The sequence below is a fragment of the Podarcis bocagei genome (genome assembly GCF_964188305.1).
Source record: "Podarcis bocagei genome assembly, chromosome: 7".
Taxonomy (NCBI): domain Eukaryota; kingdom Metazoa; phylum Chordata; class Lepidosauria; order Squamata; family Lacertidae; genus Podarcis; species Podarcis bocagei.
This window is the reverse complement of record NC_138132.1, coordinates 33197276-33215386: the sequence shown is the minus strand read 5'-3', so window position 1 is coordinate 33215386 and position 18111 is coordinate 33197276. Positions and strand designations below refer to the sequence as shown.

At 49.5% G+C, this 18111-nt stretch overlaps 1 protein-coding gene across 5 annotated transcripts in view; it reads left to right on the top strand.

The window, feature by feature from the left end:
* The first annotated feature begins 2220 nt into the window (after positions 1–2220).
* COL16A1 (collagen type XVI alpha 1 chain) overlaps positions 2221–18111 on the top strand; it is a 142777-nt gene continuing 126886 nt past the window's right edge. For all 5 annotated transcript variants that reach the window (XM_081200005.1, XM_081200003.1, XM_081200004.1 and 2 more), the window contains exons 1-2: positions 2221–2571; positions 16149–16282. In XM_081200005.1, coding sequence (XP_081056131.1) covers positions 16195–16282 — 88 coding nt within the window. In that variant the 5' untranslated portion in view covers positions 2221–2571; positions 16149–16194. The remainder of the gene's footprint in view (positions 2572–16148; positions 16283–18111) is intronic.

Sequence of the window (18111 nt, the reverse complement as noted above, 5' to 3'; positions counted from 1 at the left end):
AAAGGAAGGGACTGGACGTAAGTTTTTGTTCCTGAATAACAAACCTCTGTAGAGATACTAGATTTTGGAATAAGAACGTTTTAGCAGCTGAACAAGACAAGAAACCTGAGAAAGTAAGGAATAAAAAGAACAAAGGACCAACTACGACACGGAAAGAACAATGGGAGGAGCAACAAAGACCAAGGAAACTAAAGGCCTCTATTAGACTGGATTTTTGAAGTTAAACATCAATAAAACAAATAAATTTAAAGAAAACCGGCAAGGTGGAATGAGAAAAATTTGGCTGTGGACTTGAGACCTCCAGGCCGATAACACACAGACTGATGGACATGGGGAATTCAAACCGGGGAAGGGAGGGGGAATTTTGGAATCCGAAGGCTATGTAACCAACTTTTTGAATCTTCTTATATCTTTTATCTTCTATTTCTTTATATAACTTTGGTATCTTGATTTAACATGTTTTCTTTAAAAAAGGGGGAATTCATGGAAGGAAATTGGGGCAGATCTTGGGGGGGAAATCTTTTTTCTATTTCTGTTAAAGATGAGGAGTGATGGTAAGATTGTATAAATTTAAATTGGCTAAAGGGTTAAACATATTAGGTTTTAATTGGGAATGAGAGCTTGTGGAACCAACCTAGGGAAAGGGGAATACGGTCGGGAGGGGAAGGAGGGAGTCCTGGAAAGAAGGTTATGAAAGCAAGAATGTAAATTTGTCTTTCTTTTTCTTTCTTTTCTTTATCTTCTCTATTTTTCTTATTCTGTTATTATTGGAAATGCTAATAAATATGATTATAAACAAAAGACGCCTGAAAGAAGTCAGGGGCAGTTCCTGCCAAACCTCTACTGGCAGGGAGTTCCACAGGTCAGGGACTGCAACTCTAAAGGTTTGGTTCCTGGTAGAGGCAAACAAGGCATCCATGCTGTGGGGAACCACTGGAAGGGCCCCAATGGAGGATCCCATGCTAAGGACCACAGTTTAATCCTCCTTCCCCACTGCACCCCATTGATGTATGCCAGGCTTTGCCAACTTGGTGCCCTCCAGATGTTTTTGACTACAGCTCCCAATATGCTGATGGGAGCTGTAGTCAAAAACATGGGAGTCGGTGGTCTGATGGGTGCTGTGGTCCAAAAATATCCAGAGACTGACAGGCTGGTGAAAACAGGACTCAGTGCTGTGCTGCTTTACCCTGCAAGAATTTGTTCACTGTTGAGTTCAAAGCCAAGAAGTTGATTAGCGAAAAGAACATATATTTCAAAAGCAGAATTGTCCTCCAGTAGTTTATCGGCAGCTTAAAATAGGGGCAGTGAAGAGATTCAATTATGTTTGCATGTTAATGAGAAACTACCTAATTTGCACTTATTGAACCAATACACAAACCAAATCACAAGCTATCCCTTGGAATTCGCACATCTCTGAACTTTGCGATGCAGTTCTCCAACGAAACAACATATTTAAAAATTCATGTATTAGGGTAAAGTGGGGGGGGGGATGCACACATTACTGAAAATAAGATACAACACTGCCATTGTATTATAGGAAATTGTTTGCAAAAATGTACAATGGCTATGCTTTGCCTCCATGGTCAGTGGCGGCAATGCTTCTGAATACCACTTGCTGGAAACCACAGCAGGTAAGGCAGAAGGCTCTCGTGGTCAGATCCTGCTTGCCTTTTTCCCTACGAGCATCAGGCTGGCCACTCTGAGAATGGGATGCTGAGCTAGATGGGCCATTGGCCAACAGGTTCTCTTGTATTCTTATGGTCCCCAGAAATATTTGGGGGAAGCCATGGCTGTTTAAAGTGGCATGATACTGCTTGAAAAGTACAAAGTGGATAAGGCCTCAGCCTCAGGCAGCTTCTCGTGTTCCCATGACAATGGCATCCGAATGGGTTGTCAGCTTGGCTTCCACCTGCAGCAACTCCTTGGCCCTGAACAATCTCATTAAGACGTGTCAAACATTAGGAAGGCAAAGAGAGAGAGAGAGCACTATAGAGAGAGCAGAGCAGCGGATGAGGTGGCTGTGGCTTTCGTTGCCTGTAGGCCTTTGTTCCTGTCCCAGCTGGGCTTGATTAAGCTCTCTTGGCATTCCGGCACGTTTAATAGCTCTTTGCTTCCAGCGCAGGGGCCTGGCAGAGAACGAGCGTTTCGTCACAGAGGCAGCCTCAAGCGCTTAAGGCAGTTGGGGGGGGCAGGGCGGGGGGGGGAGAACCTTCAATTTTCCAACTCAAGAGGGAGAGTCTAAAAGAAGAGCTATCTGGGTTCTGAGCTGTCAAAAACTCTGTAAGGACCCCATCAAGCCTGCTCTGCAGCAGAAGCTGGGATCTGTTCTCCTCGTTGCCTCTGCTCCACCGATTCTCCGCTCTTTCTGTCTTGCACACCAGCCAAAAATAAGGGGGGGGGGGAGTTGCAAACAACTGAAAAGTTGGAGAGGAGGCTTGCCAGATCTGATGGTGACGTGGGCTGCAAGCTCCCTGCTAGTTTGCTTGCTTGCTGGGGACACAATTGCTCTCCAACGCTCCTCTTCCCCCACTGCTTAGGAATATGGCCAGCTGTGTGTAGCACCTCCGACAGGTAAGAGAACTAATCCCTCCCAGTTTGATTCAGAACTCTCTCTCTCTCTTGAACATCTGTTTGCAGGGCTGCGAGAACTTTTTGCTCCTAGGTGATTTTGCTTGCTGAAGCAAGGATGCTGTTTGAAGCAAAGCAGGGGGAGGGGGGTGTCAGCTGGAAGACAACTTTTCAGGTACGGTTTTCAGGCCACCTAAGCTGAGGGAGGTGATTAGCTAAGCTGCTGCAAGTTTGCCATACCACCGTGGATCTCATGCTTTATCACCATGGTTGACTCCTGGATGAAATCCTTCCAGAACCCGCCTAAAAAGCAGCTCTCAGAGTTATCTTAAATTTGCTTAGCTTTAGGGCTCTGTGTTGTTGGGTGTGGGTCTGTATAGTGTAAGCTTAGGGAGATGCGTAGGAGCAAAGACAGAGGCTTTGTAATGCATCATGTACCTTTCCATAAACACCTCCAGATGTGCTTTATGTGCAATAAATCCTGTTTTAAGGGGGGCAATGAGAGGAATCCTTGCCTCTTAGGAGAAGCTTCTTTTCAAGCAAAAAGCATGACTGTATCCTTCTGGAAACAGGGCACCTTTAACAGGAGGTGAAGAAAAGGGGTAATTGTTGGAAGGGGATTTAGCACAAGCTTTCTGTACACACACCTGCGAGGAAATTGTAATGTGGGCTATGTGAGGCCCCCTTTTTATTATTTATCTAACTTGCAGAATTTACACAGGAGTGTGAATTCCCTCCCTCCCCCTTTCATTTGACACATCAATCAACCTGGGATCAAAGGAGGATCATAAATGCAGATCTCCAGATGGTGCCTTGCAAGTTTTTCCCTCCATTTAAAACTTAATCACTTTGGAGATTCCCACTCCCTGCTTCAAGGCAGATCAGCTAAAATGAACCAGGATTATTATTATTATTATTATTATTATTATTATTATTATTATTATTATTATGCCAGTTTGTGGAGCTGCTCACTGTAGGATATGGCCTGGCATAGGGTGGAGGAGAATTTTGTTTGGGCCAGGTATTTCAGCAAATTCATAGAACAATTGAATGGTGGATTGGAAGAGACGCAAAGGGTCATCTAGATGAATGCCCTGCAAATTGACCTAACCCGCACCTTCCAAACATAGCTTGGGACATAGTTAACCTTCCGATTTCAGAATTCTCAGGATTTTTGTGATCTTGGCTCAGAAAGCACCAAATTGCATACAAATGTGCATATTTTAGAACAAATTACATATAGGAATACATAAATATGCATTTAAAAACTTGCTTAAATACCAGTTTCTGTAGAGATTTTCTATAGAAAAACAGATTAATGGGGAAACAGAACAGGATAGACTTATTAATGAGCACCGGTCAAATTGGCACAAAGTGTAAATAGAGGGATTTGCCCCTCCTTTTGCCCCTCCTTAGTTCCTCATGCCATCCAGTGCAAACACCCCTGCAAAGATTAACTTGATGACTAGAGCCAGGTTCCTCAAATTATTTAAAGCAATGTATACTATGAAGGGGCCAAGATACCTGCATAACTTCCTGTGTTTCATTTATGCAGCACATAAATGTGCATCTGAATTTGGCTCACCATGCTTGAAGTTCTCCTAAATGTGTAGGGACATTGCAGAGCTTACCATGGACTGCTGTTTGGGAATGCTTTGCAGTGTCCTATTTCCACCCCCCCCCTCCCTTTCAGTTTTGGAGCTAACTGTGGCTAGCATTCTGTCTGCACTGGTGTTTTAGTTACCCAATAATTAGCCCAAACCCAAGCATGTAAAGCTGGTTCTTTTAATCACAGTTGCAAAATGTGGCTTGGCATCAGCTACGGTTCATGGAAAGACTGGTGCGGATGTCCTTCTAACATCACGGTTAGCTTTAAAACTAGAAGGGAACAGTGAGTCACTGCACAGGTAGCCAAGGTAGGAGGGATGACGACGAGTGTGCCAGCTGGTGGGGCACCCCACTTCCCTACTCACAGGGGAGCCTGGGCTGCGCTAAGTGGGAAAGCGCTGGCAGAGGAGGTGGAAGCCTCTGCCTTGGAGAGATTTCAAAAATCTTTCAAATGCTGGGGCAATTGATTTGGGCTATAACCCATGCATTTAAGAGAGCTTTGCTGGCCTCTGCTTCAGAGTCCCATTCAAAGTGCTGGTAATTGCTTTCAAAGCCTTAAAGGGCTTAGAGCTCAGGGGGCCTGACAGAATGTTTTCTCCCGTGTTGATCTGCCTGTGCCCTCTTAGGCCACTCACTAAATATTTTCGTCAAGTGCTGCCTTGGTCAGGTGTGAGGTGAAGCAGGTGGCAAATGAGGAAGGCAGCATCTATGCCTGTAGCACCCTGACAATGGATCATTGCCTGATCTCTAGGATGCTGACTTGGCGTCCATGTGGTTTTCCTTTTGACATCAGGCAGAGCACACTTTTGGTTTCCCAGGCCTTTTAAATTGCTGAAGTGTCTCTTCTGTGGATTGAACTCTTACTTACTGTTTTTATCTATGTGCAGGTTCTGTGTTTTTTAAAAATTTATTCTTTCTTTCTAAAAGGTGTTGCATAGTGATGCATATGGTAGGATGCAATAACAACACAAACAGGACATGACATAACAGTGCACATCAAAGAAGTGTCAGGCATCACGCCCAGAGGGTCACGTCCAGAGATAAAGAGCAGCTTGAGAATCTGTAGGAACAATTTAATCAAGAAGGTGTCTGGGTAATAGGTCCAGCCAAAAGGGATTTGTTTGTTTGGTTGGTTTGGTTTGGTTTGGTTTGGTTTGGTTTGTTATGTTTTTTAAAATAAAAAAAATTCCTTCCAGTAGCACCTTAAAGACCAACTAAGTTAGTTCTTGGTATGAGCTTTCGTGTGCATGCACACTTCTTCAGATACACTGAAACAGAAGTTGCCAGATCCTTCTATATAGAGAGAAGGTGGGAGGGGTATTACTCAGAAGGGTGGTGGGAATGGGAGATTGGCAGATAGCTGAGATGAGCCTGTTGACGACTCTTAACGACTGCAATAGGTCTTACTGGAAAAGGCAAGGGGTGAGAACGTGAAAAATGGCTAAGTCATGTATAATGAGATAAGAATCCAATGTCTTTGTTCAAACCAGGTCTCTCCATGGTTTTAAGTTTGGTAATGAGTTTTTTAGTAGTTGGTAGTATTATAAGGTCTCCGTGCCTTGCTAATGACACAAATGGGGATTCCAACTGCCTTCAGATTAATTTATCGCATTTACTTTCAGCCCTCAAAACACATTGCTGTTGGGTCAATTTTTTTCTGGCCACATTATGGTCCACCATCCTTGAATAGTGAAGCATGTTGACTTGTTTCCATTGATGGGCAATTTCCATTCTAGCTGTCGCTGAGAAACAAATGATAAGGCATATCAAGCCATTCATGGGGGGGGGGGATGATAGGAGAACCAGTCCTGGATCTAGAAACACAATTTGATTTTACCGTAGTAATTACTTGGACTACTCTAGACCAAAATCCCTGCACCACTGAATACATCTACCACTTGTAGGACATTGTTCCTATCCGATTGCACCATGGTTCATGTGACTTAGCTTCACAGTTTGAGTGTGGCCTCCCTCAGCCTTATTGACACTGGCTTCATCAGTAGTTTTAACCAAATAGCTTTACTCTCTTTTTTTTATTTACATTTGTGTTAGGGGACTCATAAAGTGAGTTTTATGTAGGGCTGTAAATAAATGCTTTCAATAAATAAATATAAATAAAATATCTCAACAGTTCACTCCTGGGCAGGCCCTTCATAAATCTCCAATTTCCCGGTGTTATTCAGAATGGCTTGTTTCCCTGGGTTAGGAATGTGTGCACAATCCCTGGGCTATTTTGCTACAGGCGCTCCCAAGTCCTCGTAAAACACAATTTGCAGAAGAAGGTTAAACCTCTGTGTCTCTGGAAAGGCACAGCAAGCTTCCAGGGAGTCCAGACATTCCCCCTGGAAGTAAAGATGGAGTCCAAAGAGAATTATGTGACGGAATTTCACTTGGGCAAAATTTAAGCCATGGGACTGCACCCCAGGAGTGGGCCCACTGACAAGAGCCCCCTAGACCTGGTGTGGTGAGGAGGTAGGATCACTGGGGGAGGGGGGTCACAGAGAGTCCTTTCCCCAGAGTCCCTCCAAAACCTGGAGTCAACACTGTTCTCTTCAGACTAAACCCAGGAGAAATCTGAGGAGACTCAAACCATTTTACAAAGGGTATCCCATAAATACCATAACCGAGACTGTGGTTTGGCAAAAGAAAAAACTGAGCAGACTCTGGAGATGGAAGGGAGATGTGAGGGATTTCAAAGGGAGTCTGAAGACTTTTGATAAGACTTACAAAAGCATTCAGGGGTAAGTGTGTGTAAATTCCTATCTGCAATAGTTGGTCCAGCCTGAGATGGGCAGGGAAAAGTTTGGTTATAGGATAGGAGGAGGAGGAGGAGGAGGAAGAAGAATAATAATAAGAAGAAAACACATAGTGGAGCAGTTGTAGGTGGCTAGTTACTGATTGGCCACTGTGTGAATAGGATGTTGGATGCCTTTGGATGCTTTTAGCTCTTCTTGTGAACTTGGAACCTCCTCCTGTGCTCCCCCTACTGAGGAAAACATAGAGGAAGGGTCCAGAATTGGTGCCCTCCCCCATCTGCAGACTGGAAACTTGGCTGTGATTCCTGAAAGACCTACTCCCTGCCTTGCAGGCGTTTTCCCACCTGGGCTGGGAAGGAAAGGCCCTGACTGACTCCATCTACAAAAACTGAGGCTGCTGAACTTTATCTTGGGCTGGGGTGTTGCTTAGGGTTTTTTTTAGTGAGAGTGGGTTTGTTGCTGTTGTCACTGTTTTTTTTTTGTATCTTTATTTTGTATCTTACGATTTATGTGGAAATTGTTCAACTTGGTTGTGTGCTTTTTGATGTTTCGTTTATTGCTTATGCCTATTTTTATTATGTTTGTACTTACGTAATTCTTAATATGTTGCATGCCGCCTTGAGCATGGTTTTAACCTTGGAAAGGTGGCATACAAATGAAATGACTGATTGATTGATTGATTGATTGATTGAGTGAGTGAGTGAGTGAGTGAATCGGCATAGTCCGATCCATTCAGAGGTTAAACAACCAATGATTTCTGGATATCGAGACATTGTAAATTAACATTTTGTATTAAAGACATATGGTCTTCTCCAACTACGTTGATACTCAGAGTGGACCCATTGAAATTGCAATCAGTGGGTCTACTCTGCATAGGACTAACATTGGATACAACCCACAGGGGACAAGCCAACCAAAGTTGTTCTTGTTGTTGTTTAGTCTTTTAGTCGTGTCCGACTCTTCATGACCCCATGGACCAGAGCACGCCAGGCACTCTTGTCTTCCACTGCCTCCCGCAGTTTGGTCAAACTCATGCTGGTAGCTTCGAGAACACTGTCCAACCATCTTGTCCTCTGTCATCCCCTTCTCCTTGTGCCCTCCATCTTTCCCAACATCAGGATCTTTTCCAGGGAGTCTTCTCTTCTCATGATGTGGCCAAAGTATTGGAGCCTCAGCTTCACAATCTGTCCTTCCAGTGAGCACTCAGGGCTGATTTCCTTCCAACCAAAGTTAGTTATATGGAAATTCATCAGGTTTCAGTGGGGAAGTTAATCTTAGTAGCTGTGAGATGAGGCTGCCCAGAAGGGGACAGAGCAGGGCAGCAGCAGGGTCGGGATAGTTTTTGGTTGTTGATGCCATGGCTACAAACCTTGTGCTCCCCAGGTTCACCCCACCCCAGCTCAGCAAGTAGGAACATTGTTGCAAACAAGGAACCCCTGCCTCTCCAACACCATTCCTCATGTGCCACGACTAGTTACTGGAATAATAACGGAGTTTACAGCAGGTTCTTTCCTGAGCTGGCAAAATCAGTCCTCCAAAGTTCAGTTGCAGCCTTGCTAACCATCCCGACGCACCCCAAAAATATTTCTATCCTGTTTTCTGGACACTGGCACACATCTCGCCACTCTTGGAACAAATAACCCCCCTCTGCAAACACCAGTTTCTTCTTGTGTTTGAAGTTTCATCCAAGGTACAGGCCAGGAGCAAAATTGGGCCGGGGGAAATTTAGCCAAAAATGAGTCGGGGACACTTGGTCTTCCTTTACTCGGCTCTCCCCTGTTGTCAGAGCTGCTTCCAGATCCTAGCTCACAGGATCACGCTAGCCAGCGATCATTAAGTAAAAGTCTTTATTGAATTACAGTTTCCATTCTCACGCTGCTGCGTGCAACTCTACGTCTAGTGGCTAGATCGGCGAAGCTCCGTCTGAGTCTCCGCCCCTTGTGCACCAACTTAATATCCTAGCCCTGCTCCACCTTTTCCGCCTGACTGTTCTCCTCTGGGTCCCTCTGCCCCCCGGGGTCTCTTCCTTCCGGGATTCTTCTGACGCCGACCCCCCGGACCCCCCGGTCTCCTTGCGCCGGGCTTTAGGACCTGGCTCTCTTTCAGGGCTGCCTACTGCGTCACTTTCCTGTGCATTTGAACTTGGCACGCGCGCCCAACCTTCCACTTTCCGTCTGACCGTTTCTTCGCTCCCCGATGGAGGTGTGGCCACTCCTGACTCATGCCCTCCCCCCTGTTGTGAGCTGCCAGCGCTTCCTCCCTGGCTCCCTTCCTCTTCCCTGCTCTCTGGCGGTGACGCTGGTCCCGATTTCCAACTGCTCTCCTCTGAGTCCCCTCTGGCTCTATCTTCCTGGGGTGCCCCCCTAGACTCCCCCCTTGCCCTGGCCACTGGTGCTCCTTTCTGTGAATCTTCTGATTCACTGGAAAGGCTCGGAGATCTCGGGTCGTCGTCATCACTCATCTTTTCTTCTGCCTCCTCCCCTTCGCTCTCTGTTTCCTCCCTTGCTCTTGCCTCTGCTCCTGAACCCCTGACATCCATCCCCCCCTCGAAGCCCCCCGTTCCCCCCTCCCCTCCTTTCGGTGCGGGAGCTGGGTGCTGCTGTGTCAAAGGGACGAACGTCGGATACCGTTCGCTTCCCGTGGCGGGCCTCCATCTGAAGTCTCCCGGTTCTTCCTCCCTGCCCTCGTCGACGACGGTCACCTCCGCTTCCATCTCTGTGCCGCCGTGCTCGAAACCAGGGTCGTCCCCGAAAACGTCCATGTCCGTCTCTCCCTCACTTCCTCCTGGCGGCGTCGCTCGTCCTGGACCTTCCAGCCACTTCCTGCGCCACTGCTCCTCTGGTCTGTCGTCCCACCAATACGAGGGTTCTGAGGCAGATCCCGAGGGGGACCCCTCCGGGGAACGGGCGTCTCGTATCGGGTCCTCGTCCGAGTCGAACCCCCGGAACGTGCTGGCAGAAAGCGTGGGCGTGAAAAGCCAGTCGTCGAAAAAGTCTTCTGGCATTGGCCTATGTGGGAAGAGGGCATGAAACTCGTCTTTGAGCAGAGGTTCGTCCAAGGCGTAGCCCGGCACCCAGCTGTTCGCACTGGCCGGGGTGCCCTCCTTGGCGAGAAAGTATTCTACCCCCTCTTCCCCCCATCTGGAGTCCAAAATCTCCGTGACTTCGTTGATGCGCTCCTCCTGTGCCACTCCCGCGTGCCCGGTTCTTTCTCTGAGTGGACTCGGTGCCATTCTGGGTTCCTGAAACCTGTGCGGTGCCTTGTAGGGAGTGAGCACCGATCTGTGGAACACCGGATGCATTCTGGAACCCTCCGGAAGCGCCAGCCTGAAAGCTACCGGGTTGACCTGCTCTTCGACTTGGTAGGGCCCCAGTTGCTTATGCCCTAGTTTCTTCTTGGCCAACGACCTGGCCGGCACTGCGTGGGCTGCTAACCAGACCCAGTCTCCCACATGGATCTCTTCGCCAACCCGTCTGTGTTTGTCCGCTTGTACCTTGTATGCGTGTTTGGCCAGCTCCAAGTGCCGCCGCAGCTGATCGTGGACTTCCTGCAACTCCGACGCAAACGCATCTGCTGTCTGCGGCTCCCCCTCCCCCATTCTTTCCAGTCCCGGGAAGGTTCTGGGGTGCCTCCCGTTGTTGGCGAAGAACGGCGTGACCCCCGTGGACACGTGCTTCGTGTTGTTGTAGGCGAACTCGGCGAGCGGCAGGTAATCCACCCACGTCGCAGGCTGTTGATTCGCATAACATCTCAGGTACTGCTGCATGATGGCATTGACCCGCTCCGCTTGCCCGTTGGTCTGCGGGTGTCTCGCCGACGCCAGGTTGATCTTGACGTTCAGGAAGCCCATCAGCTTCTGCCAGAAATTCGAGATGAACTGCTGCCCCCGGTCGGACAGAATAGACCGTGGCAGACCGTGAACCTTGAACACGTGGTCTATGAACAGTTTGGCGGTTTGCTCCGCCGTGGCCACCTTAGCGCACGGAATGAAATGTGCCATCTTGGAAAACAAGTCCACCACCACCAGCACTGCCGTCTTGCCCCTCGAGCTGGGCAGATCCGTGACAAAGTCCAGGGCCACCCTCTCCCATGGTTCGACCGGAGTTTGCAGCGGTTCCAACAGTCCGGCCGGCGGTCTGTGCACTGGCTTGGCCCTCTGGCAGGTGTCACACCTCGCCACGTAGTCCGCGACCTCCCCTCTCATTCCGGGCCACCAGAAATCCCTGGCGACTAATTCCACCGTCTTCTCCTTGCCAAAGTGCCCGGCAGTGGGCGCATCGTGCAGCTGCTGCTGCAGCACCTTGGCGCGAAGTTCGTCTCCCGGCACGTAGATGGCCCCTTTACGGATGAGCAATCCATCTCTCAGCTGGAACCCGTCGGTCGCTGCCGTGCCCCTTTGCACCTCTGCCATCTTTGCTTGCGCGAAGGAGTCATCCTGCAACGCTCGTCGCACCGCATCCAGGTCCACGGTTGCCACGGCGCACGCCCACACTGTCGGTGCGAAGATGTGCATGGCGGCCGCTGGCGTTGCGTCCTCCAGATACTGTAGCTTACGGGAGAGAGCGTCCGCCATGATGTTGGTGTCCCCCGGGACATACTCTATTCGGAAGTCGAAGTTCGCAAAGAACTCAGCCCAACGTATCTGCCTCTGGTTCAGGAACTGTGCCGTGCGCCAGTGCTCCAGATTCTTGTGGTCCGTGCAAACTTGCACCGTGTGCTTGGCGCCGATCAGGAAGTGCCTCCAGGCTTTGAACGCTGCATGAATGGCCAGCAACTCCCTGTCCCAGATGGTGTAGTTCTGCTCGGACTTGCTGAGCTTCCTGGAGTAAAACGCTCCCGGCCGCCAAACCCCCTGCGGGTTTTTCTGCAGCAGGACGGCCCCCACGGCTCTGTCCGAGGCGTCTGTCTCGACCCTCATCGGCCTGCTGGGATCGACATGCAGCAGCTGCTCCTCCGACGCGAAGAGACGCTTGAGTGCCTGAAAGGACTGCTCCGCCTGCTCTGTCCAGATGAACCTCTTTTTCTTGGAGCTAAGCGTGTCCGTGATGGCCGCTGTCTGCATAGCGAAGCCTTTGATAAACTTGCGATAGAAGTTCGCAAAGCCGACAAACCGTTGGACCTCCTTCCGGTTGCGTGGGCTTTTCCAATCCAACACCGCTCGCACCTTGGCGCTGTCCATGGCGAGCCCCTTGTCAGACAGCTTGTAGCCCAGAAAATCCACCTCAGTCACGTCGAATTGGCACTTCTCCAGCTTGGCGTAGAGCCTATGCTGCTTTAGCCTGCTCAGCACTTCCTTGACGTGTCTGTCATGCTCCTGCTGCGATTCCGAAAAGATCAGGATGTCATCTAAGAAACAGACGCACGTCTTGTAGAGAAGTCCCGCCAGCACGTGATGCATGAATGCTTGAAAAACGTGGGAGCCATTTTGCAATCCAAAAGGCATGACTCTATATTCGTAGGTGCCCAGTGGCGTGAACATGGCTGTCTTCCACTCATCTCCTTCCCGCATGCGAATGAGGTTGTACGCCCCTCGCAGGTCTAACTTGGTGAACACGCTGCCCTTCCGTACCTTAGCGAGGAGGTCGTCGATCCGGGGCATGGGGAAGTCCGATGGCTTGGTCACACTGTTTAAGATGCGATAGTCCACGACCAGTCTTTTTTGGGGCGTGTCCCGCTTCTTAACAAAGAATACCGGACTGCCCCCCGCTGCCTTGGACTCCCGGATGAAACCGCGCTCCAAATTATGATCTATGAACTCCTTGAGTTCTTGCAGTTCGTCCTCAGACATGGAATACAGCTTCCCTTTAGGCAGCGCCGCCCCCGGCAGCAGGTCAATTTTGCAGTCATATGGTCTGTGAGGGGGTAGCCTGTCTGCCTCCTTCTCGCAGAAAACCTCCAAAAATTCTGCGTACTTGTGGGGAATCGCTTGCAGCGTGCCTAGCAGCAGCTGTGTCTCCTCTTCCTCTCCTTCCTGCCGGGGCACGATGCAGTGTTCAGCACAAAAGGAAGAGCCGAAGGTCAGCTGCCTCTGGTACCACGCCAGCGTTGGGCTGTGCTTGTCCAGCCAACTCATGCCCAATACAATGGGCGTGTCCGATAGTTGAGTGACGTTGAAGCTGATGATTTCCCTGTGATTCCCAAGTCGCATCACCATTGGTGGCGTCTGCTTCACCACTTGCCCCCCGAGCAGCTCCCTGCCATCCACCGTGACAACCTGCAGGGGCAGCGTGGCCGGCAGCAACTGTATAGCGTGCCGGTCGACAAAGTCTTGCCCTATAAAGTCCGCATTGCTTCCTGAGTCAATGGTGATTGGCACGTCCATGGTGATTCCATTGGGCAGCTGGAGCGATGCGGTGAGCCTCACTACTGGTTTGGGCGGGAGGGGGTTCACGGGCTGTAAAATCTCTGGGGACTGCTTCACTGACACGTCTGGCTGGGCCCCAGTGCCTCTTCCTCCAGCCAGACTGCGTCGTTTCCCTGCTGTGGTCCTCCGTGCTGCGTTGCTGCAGTCACCATTGCTGAGGCTGCAGTGTGCTTGCGGAGCCTCCGGGGACACTCTTTCGCCATATGCCCTGGCTCCTCGCAGATGTAACACTTCCTGTTCCCTCTAGGAGGCTTCGCCGTCACTGTTGTCGGTGCTAGGGCTCTGGCTGCTGACTGAGCCCTTGCACTTCCAACCTCCATAGGTTCTGTCCCTCCTCCAGACGGAGGCGTGGATTGCGCACGCGCTGCTTCTCTGGGAAGGAAGGAGGAGCCCCTGGCTGGTTCACGCCCTCCACGCCCTTCGTCCCTGCTCCACGGACGTTCTTCCAGCCGCACCCCCACCGCCAGCGCCCTCTGAACGATCTCCTGCGTGGTCCGGGGTCTCTCCCCCCTCGCAATTTCATCTTTCACAGAGCCGTGCAATCCCTCCCAAAACAGGTCTCTTACAGGGGCCGAATCTCTGTCCCATTCCAGGGCACTGACCAAAGCGAAAAAGCGGGCATGGTACTGCCTTACGCTGGCCCTTCCTTGCTTCAGTCCATGTATCTGCTGCCGAGCAAGATCCACGTCAATGCTTGATAAAAAACATCCATCCATCGCTTTAATAAAGGCATCCGCATTTTGGAGCGCCGGATCATTATCCCTCCACAAATTGCGCAGCCATGCTTTAGCATCCCCATGCAAATGGGACATGATGAATCCCACTTTCTCTTGCTCATCTCTAAAGTCTTTATTCAGCAGTTGCAGTGCGCACATTACGTCTGCTCTAAAATTGGGGTACTGTTGCAGGTTCCCATCGAAGTGAGAGACCAGACCGCCTGTTCGTCTCGCCAACCCAATTCCCTCCTGTCTGGGTGTCAGTTGCCCTTGCTTCGTAAGCATGTCCAACCTGACCTGGAGATCCCTGCAGGCGGCAGCTGCCTCCTCCTCTCTCTTCCTGGATGCGAGAGCCTCGGCATTCAGTTGTGACACTGCTTCTCTGAGTTCCGCTATCTGCTGCTCAGCCGTCATGTCGGCTGCCGTTCGTGAGCCCGCTAGTAGGCACCTGCTTCTCTCCTCTCCTCGAGGCTGTAGATGCCCACAATTGAGTGACGGAGCTTACTGTCAGAGCTGCTTCCAGATCCTAGCTCACAGAGGATCACGCTAGCCAGCGATCATTAAGTAAAAGTCTTTATTGAATTACAGTTTCCATTCTCACGCTGCTGCGTGCAACTCTACGTCTAGTGGCTAGATCGGCGAAGCTCCGTCTGAGTCTCCGCCCCTTGTGCACCAACTTAATATCCTAGCCCTGCTCCACCTTTTCCGCCTGACTGTTCCCCTCTGGGTCCCTCTGCCCCCCGGGGTCTCTTCCTTCCGGGATTCTTCTGACGCCGACCCCCCGGACCCCCCGGTCTCCTTGCGCCGGGCTTTAGGACCTGGCTCTCTTTCAGGGCTGCCTACTGCGTCACTTTCCTGTGCATTTGAACTTGGCGCGCGCGCCCAACCTTCCACTTTCCGTCTGACCGTTTCTTCGCTCCCCGATGGAGGTGTGGCCACTCCTGACTCATGCCCTCCCCCCTGTTGTGAGCTGCCAGCGCTTGCTCCCTGGCTCCCTTCCTCTTCCCTGCTCTCTGGCGGTGACGCTGGTCCCGATTTCCAACTGCTCTCCTCTGAGTCCCCTCTGGCTCTATCTTCCTGGGGTGCCCCCCTAGACTCCCCCCTTGCCCTGGCCACTGGTGCTCCTTTCTGTGAATCTTCTGATTCACTGGAAAGGCTCGGAGATCTCGGGTCGTAGTCATCACTCATCTTTTCTTCTGCCTCCTCCCCTTCGCTCTCTGTTTCCTCCCTTGCTCTTGCCTCTGCTCCTGAACCCCTGACATCTGTCATAATGGACCTTCTTCCAGAAGACTCGTCATTCCAGAGGCTGGGGTTGTAAGCAGGGTTTCCACTGAGAGCAAATAAAAAAGAAGAAAAGAGGAGACACTAATTTGAACTACAAACAATTCTACAAAATATCCTGTCAGCTCATCCCTTAGCACCAGAAGGCTCCCATAATTGCTTCACATCAAGGAGTCCACAGAAGCTGTGCAACGCTAAACCACGATTCCCTGAAAGCAGCTTTCCAGATGTAGCAGCTAATCTGGGCTCTACTCATTACACACACACACACACTCCACCACACAACCACCAGAGGCTTATCGCTGCAGCCAGTGGATATTGCTGAAAATGACATTTTGATGCAAATTTGGGCAAAACAGGACTGAAATTTTGCAACCACCTTAAAGGGCTTTGAAAGGATGGGTGGCATGCCTTGAGGTTGTACAGAGCAGTCGTGTACCCCTAATTTAGCACCACTTAGGGTAAGAAGTAGCCAACTTGGTGCCCTCCAAATGGGATTGCTGGGAGTTGGAGTCCAAAAGTATCTGGAGGGCATTATGTTGGCTACCGTGACTTAGATCCTGACTATGAGGTACAGTCATCACTTGGAAAGTAGTGTTAAATAGCCAGGCTCTGAGTGTTGAATTCTGATGCTCTTCCTGAAGCAGACAGAGAAAGCTGGAGGGAATCATAGTCTGCTTATCTTATCTCCCTTTAGTAGCTAATATTACCACTGGGTTGGGAAGGGGAGGAGCAGGGATAATTAGCTGCTGAGATAGAAGGTGGGTCTTTTGTTGTTCCAATGAAATGGCAGAAGGTTGACGCTTCTCTTTTCTCAAGGGGCTTTTGCTGACATCTGCTCCCTCTCTCTTCTAGGTGCAGCATTCCCAGCAGTGCCTTCCTGGGCTACCAAAGACCCACCATGTGGGGAACCCCTTTTTCCATCTTGTGCTTGTTTGGCATCGTCTTTGGCACCAGCAGAGGAGGGAAATTGCTTGCTCCTCAGGAAGGTAAGAGAACCATCATGGCCGACACAGACGACCAGTTCCTTAATGGGATGTAGATGGATCACTAAGATTGTGTTGTGCAATACACCTCAGAGAAATCCACAGAAATGGATCCAGGCTCCTGGTGTTTGGAATGAATGTTGGGTTTCAGGTGGTCTGCACCCTTTGCGGAGGCAGTTTGGCTTTGTACACGCTTTCCCTTTTCACATCTTACAGTAAGTGAAGTCAGGATTCTACTGGAAATAATGTGTAACTTTTAATGAACTAAAGCTGAGCCCTACCGTTAATTAAAGTGCCAGCAAAGCAAACTGAAAAACATCCAACTGAAAGAGTTGCAGCAGTTCTCAGCATTAATTAATTCAAGTTTCAGTGTTGAATATATGCAAATCCTTTTGGCACTAAAGAAAGGTTCCAAAACTATGACACCGATGAAAGATGGGATCCAAATCGTTTTGATGATTACTGTGGCTAATTCACGCAACACTGTGTGAGGTGGCAATGTCTTTTAGGGCTGCCTTTCCCCCTTAATTTTCTTAACATACTGTTATAGGTTGGGGGTGGTGTCAGTCTGGATGATGCCCATGAGTCCCTTCCAACCTGTGATCATGTGACTGTGAGGTTACAATCTACAAGAGGAAACCTGGTTAACTTTTGTTAAGGTTATGGTCTCAGCTGGCCTCTTAAGTGCTGCCATTTACTAGTCCATAGAGGGAGTAACACCCCCTCACCTCACCTAGTTGGAAGAGACATCACCTTGTAAGGTAGCAGCAGTACAATGGCCAGAGATTTGTATGTGAGTTTTGGCTGATGCTGGAAGTGTCAAGACTGTCAAGACTGAGGCTTGTCTTGCTCGGTGCTGGTTCCAAGAGCTTGGGGATTCCCTGTAACCCTAATGGGGAAGCAAGATCTGTTGGGGTGTTGCTGCTGAGATCCCCTCCAGCCTATGGTCAGGTTGTATATACGTGTAAATGAAACCATATATCCTAAAGACACTACAGTCTCCATTGACTTTTCATTCCAAGGAAATGGAACCCTGGGGCAAGCACAGGAACAGGAACCCCTGAAATCTCTTGCTGCCTGGAGATTGAGGTGTGAGCAACAATACAATGGTTTGGTGTCAAGGATGAAGGTGGCCTTGGGGCAAGAACTTGGTTATCCACCCCATTATCGCATATGGAATCAAGCCTCTGCTTCAAAGAGCTTACACTTTAAAATTCAGCACCAGGGAATCAACAGAAGAAAGAGAGGAAGGTGAGGCAGAGGAAGAATATGCAAAACATCAGGCTGCTCCCCCTGATAATGTTATAGATTGATAGGTGCTAGAATTCAATTAAGGTTTGGGGATGTCAAAGCTAATTTCCTTAGAGATGATAGCCAGATTCATGTGTATTTAAGGTAGAATAATTGAATCATAGAGTTGGAAGGGATCTCAAGGGTCATATAGTCCAATTTCTGGGTGTGTATTTAAGCTGTGTGATATTCTGTTAATCCTTTAATTAGCATGTGTGAAGGCTCATTAAATCAGACCCAGTGTGCTGGATTGTGTGTCCGACATTCTTAATCCTGTGAAATCAACATGGGTTCAAAGGCAATGAAGTCAGCCTTTGAGGTGAGAGTCTGGGGGTGTAAGCACTGCAAAAGCATCATAGAACTAGGTGTGGGAATACAGATGAGTGGGGCCTCTCTCTGTGTTACAGAATACCAGGGCTTAGGTTAGCAAGGTGAGAGCAGGTGGGATGTGACTGTTCTCAGGAAAAGGCAAGGCTGCTACTGCCTTTGTAAGAGGCTGGCCCCTCATGGGATGGGATGCTCAGAACCCCCTTCATGAGGCA